At 48.5% G+C, this 11,385-nt stretch overlaps 1 protein-coding gene across 19 annotated transcripts in view; it reads left to right on the top strand.

Moving 5' to 3' along the window:
- Nucleotides 1-1,009: 1,009 nt before the first annotated feature.
- The window catches only part of HVCN1 (hydrogen voltage gated channel 1), a 38,921-nt gene continuing 28,545 nt past the window's right edge, over nucleotides 1,010-11,385 (top strand). For 2 of the 19 annotated variants that reach the window (XM_072722839.1, XM_072722831.1), the window contains exons 1-4: nucleotides 3,843-3,942; nucleotides 4,884-4,962; nucleotides 8,639-8,723; nucleotides 9,441-9,480. In XM_072722839.1, coding sequence (XP_072578940.1) covers nucleotides 9,460-9,480 — 21 coding nt within the window. In that variant the 5' untranslated portion in view covers nucleotides 3,843-3,942; nucleotides 4,884-4,962; nucleotides 8,639-8,723; nucleotides 9,441-9,459. Of the gene's footprint in view, nucleotides 1,183-3,728; nucleotides 3,943-4,154; nucleotides 4,499-4,752; nucleotides 4,849-4,883; nucleotides 5,043-8,638; nucleotides 8,724-9,440; nucleotides 9,481-11,385 lie in introns of those variants that run through there. The other 17 variants (XM_072722836.1, XM_072722828.1, XM_072722840.1 and 14 more) reach the window with 15 other exon arrangements.

Raw genomic sequence — 11,385 nt, 5'->3', positions numbered from 1 at the left:
TAATTGTCTGCCATAACCCCCTGGTTGTCTCTTTCATAATACCATCATTGGGTCCTTGTGTGCCTCCCTATAGAAAGTAAGTTCCATGAGTGGAGGTTGACTCTTGTCTGTCTCATTCACCTCTATGTTCTCAGTGCCTACCACAGAGTTGGCACTGAGAAGCTATATGCTTAATTTCTTTTTTTAAGATTTTTTTATTCATGAGAGACACAGAGAGGCAGAGACATAGGCAGAAGAAGAAGGCTCCCTGCAGGGAGCCTGAGCAGCACTCCATCCCACGACCCCAGGATCACGACCTGAGCCAAAGGCAGATGCTCAACCAGTGAGCCACCAAAGCGCCCTGCTATTTGCTTAATTAATGAAAGATCACCCAGCTCACAAGGGAAGGGCAGAGGCAGGATTTAAATCCAGGTCTCTTTGATGCCAACTCTCTCTCTTTTTTTTTTTTTTTTTTTTTTACAATTTTATTTATTTATTCATGAGATACACAGAGAGAGGCAGAGACACAGGCAGAGGGAGAAGCAGGCTCCCTGCAGGGATCCTGATGCGGGACTCCATCCCAGGACCCCAGGATCATGACCTGAGTGGAAGGCAGATGCTCAACCACTGAGCTCCAGGTGCCCCTTGATGCCAACTCTTATGTTCTTTCTACTCCTCCACATGATTCTGAACTATATTTGAAGCAGGAGCCTTGAATCGAGTATCAGAGAATGGGGTCAGAGTTAGCCATGACCTTTTAATGTAGCTCTATTATCACGTAGAGGAACGTGAGCCTCATGTGGTCACTGCTGTAGATGGATTGTATCTGCTGGCAAACCAGCCTCTGGACCCAGATGGCACATGTAACTCTGGAAATCCAAACAGAGCCCCGACTGAGATCTCATGGACTTCTTTCCTCTTTTCTGCTTCCTCGTATTCTCCTAGAGCCAGACTGGGGCTTTGCCCTAGGAAGGGAAGTAGTTAACTGCAGCAGCTGAAAACACTGGCCTGGAGGAACCAAAACCAGCACTGGGTAAAGCCAGAATGGGCCCAACCCCTGGCCTCTCCCAGGGCACAAGCGGGCCCAGACTCAGGCGGCCATGCTCTGACCTTCTCCAGAAGGCTCCACAAACATCTCCAAAATGCAGACAGGTCCTGGGATGGTGACTGGCTCGTACTTGAGCAAGCTGAGCTTACAGCTTGGTAAGAAATGTGAAGGGGGGTGGGCAGAGACTCGCTTGTGCAAGAGAACGGCGCTGGTATTGCTCAAACCAGACAAGTCCTTCCTCTACAGCAGGAGTTCCTAATCTTTTCTTCACAACATGGGTCCTCTTCTCTGGGGCAATGTCTTTAAGTGCATGAAGAGAATGCCTAGCATTACACAAGGCCCATTATCTTGAAATGCAGTTATTGAATTATTTTTTAAATTGTGGATAAATATAGGAAGTTCTTTGTTGACATATTAAAACTATAAGAACTGGGGCACCTGGGTAGCTCAGTGGTTGAGTGTCTGCCTTTGCCTCAGGTGGTGATCCCAGGGTCCTGGGATCTAGTCTGACATCAGGCTCCCCGCAGGGAGCCTGCTTCTCCCTCTGCCTATGTCTCTGCCTCTCTGTATCACTCATGAATGAATAAATAAATAAAATCTTAAAAAAAAAAAAAACTATGAGAACTAACAGCTGGGTTAGTAATTTTGAAGCAGTGGTGAGTATAAGTTATATTTTGATATATCTGCTATAACTATCTTGGGATTTGAAGATATCTGTGATCTCGATTGATGACCAAGCCTTGGGTACTGCTAATGCAGGTGTGGGCTGTTACCTGCATTCATCATGGAAGGAAATGCTCAATTTCAGGTAATGAAAATAGAGGAATTTTACCCATCCTAAATGATCAGCCTCTTAGACTTTCTGGACCACAGAAGAATGTCCCCGAGTCTTGCCTCCCCAACTCAAATGGGAGCTGAGGACAGAGCTGCTCTTATATTGAGTGTCTGGGAAGGGCTGCCTACCACATGGTGGGCATCCAGCACTACTCTGTTGAGTCTCTTGGATCTTCTAAGGAGATAATCACATAGATTGCAGACAAGAGATTTTCTCTTTTCAATCTTTGTCCTCACTTCCTTTCTGGTCTCACTGCATTAGCTGGGGTCTTCCATACAATGTTGAACAGAAGCCATGACGGTGGGCATCCTTATCTTGTTATGCTCAATATTCACTTAACAATTTATGCAGTAGGAGATCCCTGGGTGGCACAGCGGTTCGGCGCCTGCCTTTGGCCCAGGGCGTGATCCTGGAGGCCGGGGATCGAATCCCACATCAGGCTCCCGGTGCATGGAGCCTGCTTCTCCCTCTGCCTATGTCTCTGCCTCTCTCTCTCTCTCTCTCTGTGACTATCATAAATAAATAATAAAAAAAATTTTAAAAAAACAATTTATGCAGTAGAACTGTAAAGCACCTACTATGTGCCGGATTCTGAGCCAAGGATAAAGATGGGACAAAATTGAGCTCTTTTCCTGTCCAACTGAGAAGACTGAGCACTAGAAGCATTCTGTGGACAGAAATATTGAAAACATCACTAAAGTCTCCCTACTTGTTATGCTGTTCTCAGGATCCTGATTCCTAAGAAGTATAGAAATAGGAACACCTGGGTGGCTCAGTGGTTGAGTGTCTGCCTTTGGTTCACGGCATGATCTTGGAGTTCCAGAATCGAGTCCCACATTGGGCTCCCTGCAAGGAGACTGCCTCTCCCTCTGCCTGTGTCTCTGCCTCTCTCTTTGTGTGTATCTCTCATGAATAAAAAATTTTTAAAAAAATCTTAAAAAAAAAAAGAAGTATGGAAATAGGTCCCTGCTGGTGGGGGTCCCAGTCTCCAGGGCATGGGTAAGTGGGCACTGGCAGTGGCAGCCTTCCTGAGGACCATGGCAGTGCAGGACAAGGAGGCAGCACATGGGAAGGATGATAAGAGGTGCCTCCAGAAGGTGTCAACCCCCTCTCAAATAAATAAATATTTTAAAAAAAATGGACCAGATTGTGGTTCAGGGACTGAAATAGGAATGTTGCAATAACAAAGTGTGACTGAGAAGTCAGACCAGACTGAGATCTTTTTTTTTTTTTCTTTTTAAAGAGAGAATGTAGGGGATTGTGGGGGGAGAGACCATGGGCAAAGGGAGTAGGAGAGAGAGAATACTCAAGCAGACTCCCTGGAACATGGAGCCTGAGTCTGGCTGGATCCCAGGACCCTGAGATCATGACCTGAGCTAAAATCAAGAGTCCAATGCATAACCAACTGAGCCATTCAGGTGCCCCCAGACTGAGATGTTTTAAGAAAGCCTACTGCCCTACAGGAGTGGGGGAGGGGGCAGGATGGGGAAAAGTAGACTCAACAGAAGCCAGTAGAAACAATACCACTGTGCTAGGCAGACTACAGGCCCCTCAGAGATGTCCCCATCCGACCCCCCAGGACCTGTGAATATGCCATGATACCTGGGGAAAGGGACTTTGTAGGTGTGATTAAGAATGTTGAGAGGGGAAGAGGAGACTGGATTATCCGGGTGGGCCCAGTGTTACCACAAGGGATTCCAGGAGCGAGGGAGAAGAGTCAGACCTAGAGGGGAGGAGGGCAGATGAAAGCAGAGGTCAGAGTGAAGCCACCAGCAGCTGAGGAATGCAGCTCAGAGACAAGGAACCGGATTCCCCCCTAGAGCCTCCAGAAGGAATAGGCCCTGCCAACACCTTGACTTTAGCCTTATTAAGGCCACTTGGACTCTTGACCTCCAGAGCTGTAAGATAACAAATTTGTGTTGTTTTTTAAGCCCCTGAGATCGTGATAACACGTTCCAGCAGGGACAGGAAACTAATACCGCCCAAGGACAGAGCCTCCCCCCACCCCCGATTACGCCAGGAGTGGGAGCCTCCATCCTGAGGTTTGGGAAGACTGATTCCAGGGCAGTGCCCGAGACAGGTGTGAGCAGAGGGCTGGGGACGCCCTGGGAGGACAGGGACCCCAGGACGCCGGGCCTGGGAGGCGGGGGCTCGGCCTCCAGGCGGGAAGGCCCCTTCCTCCAGCGCGGAGGCCCCGTCCGCACCCCCAGCCCCGCCGCCTCCAGGCCGGCCTTAGGGCCTCGCGCCCGCGCCCGCGCCCGCCCCTCCGCACGGCGCACTCAGCGGGTCCGGGCCGAGCCCGGGGCCACCCTCCGCGGGACGGGAGCGCGGCCAGAAGCCAGCTCGCCGGGGAGGGCGTGGGCCGGCCCCTCGGCCGCGGGAGGAAGGAAGCGCTGCCCTCCCCACCCCTTCCCGCAGGCCAGCCCGGGACGCGCCTCGGTCCTTCTGCGGGAGCGCGGGCCTGCGGCGGGGGCGGGGCCGACGGGAGGCGGCGGGCGAGGGCCGGGCCCGGGGCCGCAGGAGCGGGTTAGAGGGCGGGGCGGGGCGGGGGGCAGCGGGGAGGAAGGGGCGGGCGCGGGCGCGGGCGCGGGCTCCGGGCTCCAGACCCGCGGTGGCCGCCGGCCGGAGGGCGCAGGGTGAGTGCTCCGGGCGGCGCGCAGCCCCCGCTCCCCCCTCGCGGCCAGAGCCCTGCGGGGAGCGACCCCCGGCCCCGACTCGGGGCCCCCCGGCCCCGTTGCCCTCTGCTGCAGCGTTGCACGGCGCCTTCCAGCGCGGGCGGCCCGGGATTCCCCGAGGGACTCCCTCCCTGGTCCAGGGTCGGGTGGAGGGGCAGGGCCGCAGACACACAGCTGCCCCGGGGCCTGGGGGAGGCCCCTCTTGGCCCCAGTGACCTCCCCTTGAAAGCGGGAGCGCGGACAGGAACTACCCTCTTGTGCTTACCTGGGAGGCAGGTGCCTGCCTTCATCACCTGCTGAGGCAGCAACAGGTAAGGCGAGTACCATCCTTGTCTCCCTCCTACAGGTGAAGAAACCGAAACTCGGGCCAAGCTACTTGCCTTGGGTCCCCCGCCAACGGAGGCAGAGACAGAACTTACACCCAGGTCTGTGTGAACCTCTAAATCCTTTGATTCATCACCTCCGCCTCCCTAGAGAGACTGCAGGGAGAGAAGTGAGGATAAAGGTAGTACTGGGTATTCCAGGAGGAGGCTGAGCTGAGCAAACCTCCAGGGCAGCAAATCCTTCACCTGGAAATACTTTTATGTTTGTTTGTTTGTTTGTTTGTTTGTTTTTTTAAAGATTTTATTTATTTATCTGACAGAGCGAGCAAGCACAAGCAGGGGATGCAGCAGGCAGAGGGAGAGGGAGAAGCTGTGGAGCTGGATCCAGCTCCATCCTAGGACTCCGGGAAGGCAGAGGCTTAACAGACTGAGCCACCCAGGCCCCCCGGAAATACTTTTAAACACTTCTTGGGGCAAGATGTGCTGAGGAATGAGAATGGTGGGTTGCGAGTTAAACTCCAGGACACAGAGGTGCAGCCCCCCTCCCCAGGAACTTACAGACCTCTAGGTAGGACCTCTGCTGGGTGCCGGGGCTCTTGGAGGCTTTGCCTTGGGACTTCACCTCTCCATACCTCGGTTTCCTTGACTGTCTCATGGGGTTAAGCATGCTACTTACCCACAGGATTGCTGAGATTAAGTGAGATGCTTGGTATAAAGTCTCAGCCCAGCAACTAGCCCGAGGTTACTATGGAGCTGTTCCCCTCTGAAAACACTCTGGTTCCAGACGCTTAACCTCAGGTCAGGCAGGGCTATCTGAGATCTGCAGTATTTCCGGACAGCTTCACCAGCAGCTGGAAGCTTCTTGAGTAAGACCAAGGCTCGTGGAGGCAACTTCTCACACTCCTGAGTCCCTGGTGGAAAGACTTGCAGGAGCAGCATTTTGAAAATGGTTGGGTTGAGGCTTGCATAATTCCAGAACTACTCTGCAGTCCCTAAGCCCTTCCGGATCCCTGGCTTAGCAAGAAGGAGGAAGCCCAGAGTCTTATTGCCCCCAAATCCGCTCCTCATCTCATCCCCCACATCTAAGCCAGCAGCAGGTTCTACTCCTCAGCATATCCTGAATCTGGCCATTTCTCTGCATCCTCATCATCTTTTGCCTCCACTTGGCCTCCCTGCAACCACCCTTGACCCCTTGTCTACCAAGCCCTCTGTGAGATCAGACGCTTGTGTCTTGCTACCATCCCACTGCAGCCACCCTGACCTCCTGTTGCTTCCTTGGACTTGCTAAGGGCCTTTTTGTTTTTCCCCACCTTCTTAGGGCCTGTGCACGTGGTCTTCCTTCTGTAGGGAATGCTCTCCCCGGTCATCTTCTTGTGACTTACCTCTTTGCAATTCAGGGACCGCTCTACAAGTTGCCAGATCAAGTCTTCCCTGACCATGACCCTGGCAGGAGCCACACTTGCCTGCTCTCTTACTGCATTCTTGTTTCTCTTTCTTCCCATGCTTAGCCATGAGTGATGCCAACTTGCTTATGTGTTTCCCTGGTTCCTTGTTTGTTCACTTGTTTGTCACCAGGGCCCTGACTTTTTTCTTTTTCACTTCAACCATCAGGGTTCAACTTGTCATTGCTTAACAGCATTCTTTCTGTTTCTACACAGACCTCAGAATTGTCATTCCTTCTAACAGCCCCTTGCCTTCCTCAGCTATTCTCTAAAGCGGGGCTTGTGGGGTCTTTCCGGGTTCTAGCCATCATATCCAAATTAGCTTGTCCACAATGCACGTGGTTTGGGTTTTTTGTTTTGTTTTGTTTTGTTTTGTTTTTTTGCTACCAAATGATTTTGTTTGAGATAATGTTTTCCAAACTGATGTATTCAAATCAAGAGTATGATTATTTTGAAGGCACTTGCCATTTATCACCAGAAGGTCACTGAGGAAAAACCATGCCTGGCAATATGGTGCAAGTTTTCCTGCAGCCCTACAAGCACTGAGTTTTATCGCTTTTGTTTTCTCTAGTTTAATGGGAAGGTCATGTATGTATGTTTAACTTTTCTGTTGCTTGAATTAGTGAAGCTAGGTGTTTTTCTATATATGTGCCAATTCTATTTCCTGTCTTGTGAAGGAAGGAAATCTCCAAGGCACCTTAATTACTCCCTTCACCTTTGCTTATACTAAATGTTCCGCTTGAGCCTGTCTCATGAGAGCAGGGCAAGGGCCCCCGGGGGCTAGAACAGGAACACATTGAGGCCGAATTTGGCTGGTTGCAGAAGCTGTTCTGCAAATCAACCAGCAGGAAACTCTTGAGAGTCCCTTGTGCCCGCAGCATGATACTAAGGAGAGAAAGAACTTAGTTTTCCTTAGTCTTTGTGAATAATTTTTTCTCAAATTATAAAAGCACATGGGATGCCTGGTTCTTCATTGGAACATTGGGGAAGCAAAAGATTGGGAAATAATCTAAATTCTGATCACTTGTGGGACTACACACATTCTTACAGGGAAATCTTACGGAGTCGTCCCAAGGAGTGTACTTGATCTAGCACACACTGATCTAGAACAATCAAACATACTGTATTCATCTCCTATGGCTGCTATAACAAATGACCACAAATTTTGGATGGCTTAAAACAACATGAATTTTTTACTTTAAAGTGCTGGTGATCAGATGTCCAAAAGCAAGGTGTTGGCAGGGCTGCCTTCCCTTTGGAGGCTCTAGGGGAGAACCTGTTTCCTTTCCAACTTTTAGAGGCTGTTCACATTCCTTGGATTGTAATCCTTTCCCTCCTCTTCAAAGCCAGTAGAGTAACACCTTCAAATCTCTGACTCCCAACTTTGCTTCTGTACTCACATATCCTTCTGTATCTGATTCTCCTGCTGTACTTATAAAGACCTTTACAATTACATTGGGCCCACCCAGCTAATCCCCACCTTGGGAGCCTTGATAGAATCACATCTGCAAAGTCCCTTTTGCCATATAAAGTGACATACCGATAGGTTCTGGGGGTTAGGACAGGTGTGCCTTTGGGGGTCATTATCGAGCCTGCCACACCCCAAAGGGAAGTAAGCAAGGTTCGGAGCAGTGTGTGTAGGCTCACATTTGTTTAGGTTCAAAAAGAGAAAAAGAATAAATATGGATCCACTTGTTAGAATACCTATGAAGGCCACATAGGAAACTGGGTAGGAGTGGCTGCTTCTGGGAAGAATGGGTAGAAAGTAGGCTAACTGGTCATAGTGTATCTTTTTTGAATTATTTCAGTTTTTTAGTACATGCATGTATCACCTACATTAAAAATAAATTTTAAGGGGCATCTGGGTGGCTCAGTTGGTTAAGCATCTGCCTTTGGCTCAGGTCATGATCTCAGCAGGGAGTCTGTTTCTTCCTCCTGGTCTGCCCCCTCCCAACTCATGTGAGCTCTCTCTGCTTTCTCTCTCAAATAAATAAATAAATAAATAAATAAATAAATAAATAAATAATCTTTTAAAAAATTTTTTAAGAAGTAACACATACTCATTGTAAAAGTTTAGACCTTTCAGAATTGAAGGAAAATACCTACAAAAATCAGTCCAAATCACTCTTTTTGTCCAGCAATAATCACTGTAAAAGAGTTTGTCTATATCTTACAGACTTATTTTTTTAAAAGCATTTGTAATTTTTCATGTAGATGGGGTCATACTGTATTCGTTATACTGTAATGTGAATTTTTTTGTTTTGCTATATTGTTTACCTCTTTCCTCTTCCCCATGTGAAGAAGCTTTAACAACACTAGGGTTTCTCACTCTTCAGATATACCTTAACTGACTTAACCAGACCCTCAGTGGTGGACATCTAGATATGTTGCTGCTTTCCAGAGCATTCTCAAAACTGTAATGTACGTGTGTGTATCTTTTGTTTTTGTTTTTTTTTTTAAGTTTAAACTGGAGTGAAATTCACATAACATTTTACAATTCAGTGAACATTTAGTGAACAATTCAATGACATTTAGCACATTCCCAATGTCACACAACCACCACCTCTATCTATCTAGTTTCAGGACATTTTCTTCAAACCAAAAGGAAGCCCTGCACCCATAGAGCAGGCACTCCCACCCTCCCCCCCCATCCCTGGCAACCACCAGTCTGCTTTCTACCTCCGTGGATTGGCATATCCTGGGTATTACTTATCAGTGGAATCATGTAATATGTGAAGCTTTGTGTCTGGCCTCTTTGATTTAGTACAATGTTCTAGGGGTTCATGTATGTTGTAGCATGGATCAATACTTCATTTCTTTTTATGGTTGCATAACATTCCGTTGTATGGATATACATCTTTTATTATATCCATTCATCCCCTAATGGATACTTGGGTTATTTCCACCTTTTAGCTATGAGTATGTACTTATATGTATTTGAGTACCTGTTTGCAATTCTTTTGGATATATACAAAGGATGTGCACCCTTCCACATAGGCTTTGAACTTTATGCTATTTTTAGATACTGTTAACAGTTAGCAAGTTAAAAATAATTTGTAACAAAGTGTTGCAGAGCACATACTAAGATAAATGATTGCAGGATGTCAGATCTAAAAAAAATGTTTTCTTATTTTCCAGATCCAGAGAAGACAGGAAAATGGCCACCTGGGATGAAAAGGTAAATTAATTTTGGTGGACAAGCCATGTTAAAGGACCTCCCCAGGCCTGAAGAGAAATCTTTTGGGTGTCTCAAACAGGATAAAGGGAAAACACGTGTTTGGGATGTTCCTGCCATACCAAAGTGTCTATAAAACAAAGGTGAAAACTATAGCAGGAATTCATAAACCTCAAGATAGTCTAAAAATCTGAATCAGAGCCTTCAAATCTCACCTCTGCATTTTAATAACCATGTGTCATTAGGCCAGGACCCTCACTTCTCTGAGACCTCTGTTTCCTTATCTGGGGAACGGAGAGAAAGTAATCCTTGTTCCTGAAGGCTTATCGGGAAGAGGTGAGGAGACAGTGGTCTCAAAATGCTAGACTGATATTGAGCCCATAAGTGCTTTTTCCCTACTGCCCATTTTACAGGTAAAGACCCTTGAGCACAGAGAGGTAAAGCCACTTGCTCAAGATCACACAGGTAGGAAGTGGCAGAAATAGGATTTCACCGTGGTCTGACTCCAGAGCAAATGCTTTGCCTCCTGTACCATGTGACCATCCCAAGCTGAACTATTAAACCCTGTCCTTGATATCTGGGGTGCAGGTATGTTGGGCTTAGGGGGACATCAGTTGTGAAAAGCGAGGATGAGGTAGAAAGGAAGTGTTCGCTTTCATTTCAGCTGTTCCCTAGGGGGGTGCAGGGGTCGAGCCACGTAGAGCTGTCAGGATGGTGCTGGAAGCTCCAGGTAGAAGCAGGGTAATCAGAGCAGGATCCAAGAAGCAGGGTCATGGGATGATAATGATGACTCCTTTAATTCCAAGAGTCATTTGGATTTTAGAGCTGTTTACAGTGTGGCAGGGGGAAATGGCCCAGGGTAGATGCTACCAATTCTGATTTTAGAAATGTTGAAATCTGGGGAAAATGTTCATCTTTAAATTAATGAAATACAGTGGCAGAAGTAGTAGCAATAATAACCTGAACAACATCTATCGAACACTCCGTGCCAGGCATTTGCTAAGGGCTTTCCATGACTTTGTTTTTTTAATCCTTACAACAGCCCTATGCATTAAAGCATTATTATTTCTTTCTCCCATCTTACAGATAGGGTAATTGATGCACAGCAAAGTTTAGCAATTTGCCCAAGGTCACACAGCCAGCAAGAGGTTCAAACCCATACTGCCTGGCTTCCAGGCCCTAATTACTGACTAGTGATTGCGCCCTTTTTCAAACACAGTCAATCCCAAAGATAGATGAGGTCTCCAGAGGGAAGAGAGCAGGGAGTGAGATCACAGGGGCAATCCTCCCCAGCAATCCTCTAGGGCAGATTCTTTCCCTCCGTCATTAATTCATCTAACAAATGTTTATGGACACCAGCTGTGTCCTGGCACCCACCATATCTTTCAGGCTGTAGCAGCAGCAAAGCAGCAGACTGGTCCCTGCCTGCCTATGGATTCCTCTCTAGCGGAGAGACAGACCCCTATCAAATCACAAAACTGAGTGTGTAAAGGTGCACATGGGCAGAGCTGTAAAAGAGAGGCTGTGGTTGATGTGGGCCCCTCGCTGGGGCCACTGAGGTCTTCAGACCTTCTGACCAGATCAGAGCCTCTCTGACCTGACTCCTGGAGGGCCAGACGAGGTCACCAGGTACAGGAGGAAGACCAAGAGGGTGTCTTGGCAGAGGAAGCAGCCTATGCAGAGCCCAGAAGGCAGATGGAAGGGAGGCCTCGAGGAGGCCAGGGTGGTGCAGTGTGGTGGGGGGCCAGGAGGTGCTAAGTCTGGAGAGGCAGGGCCAAGCAGAGTGCAGGGGACACCGAAGGTTCTGGTGCTGGTGCTAAGAACAGTGGGTAGGCAGGGCAGCGACCAGTCAGGCCTGAACTTGGGAAAGTTTGTCTGGTGTCCTGTGGGGAAGGGAGGAAAGGCCAG

Source organism: Vulpes vulpes, chromosome 10 (assembly GCF_048418805.1).
Source record: "Vulpes vulpes isolate BD-2025 chromosome 10, VulVul3, whole genome shotgun sequence".
Taxonomy (NCBI): Eukaryota; Metazoa; Chordata; class Mammalia; order Carnivora; family Canidae; genus Vulpes; species Vulpes vulpes.
Note: the sequence above shows the minus strand (reverse complement) of the source record. Positions and strands in the feature narration are given on the sequence as shown.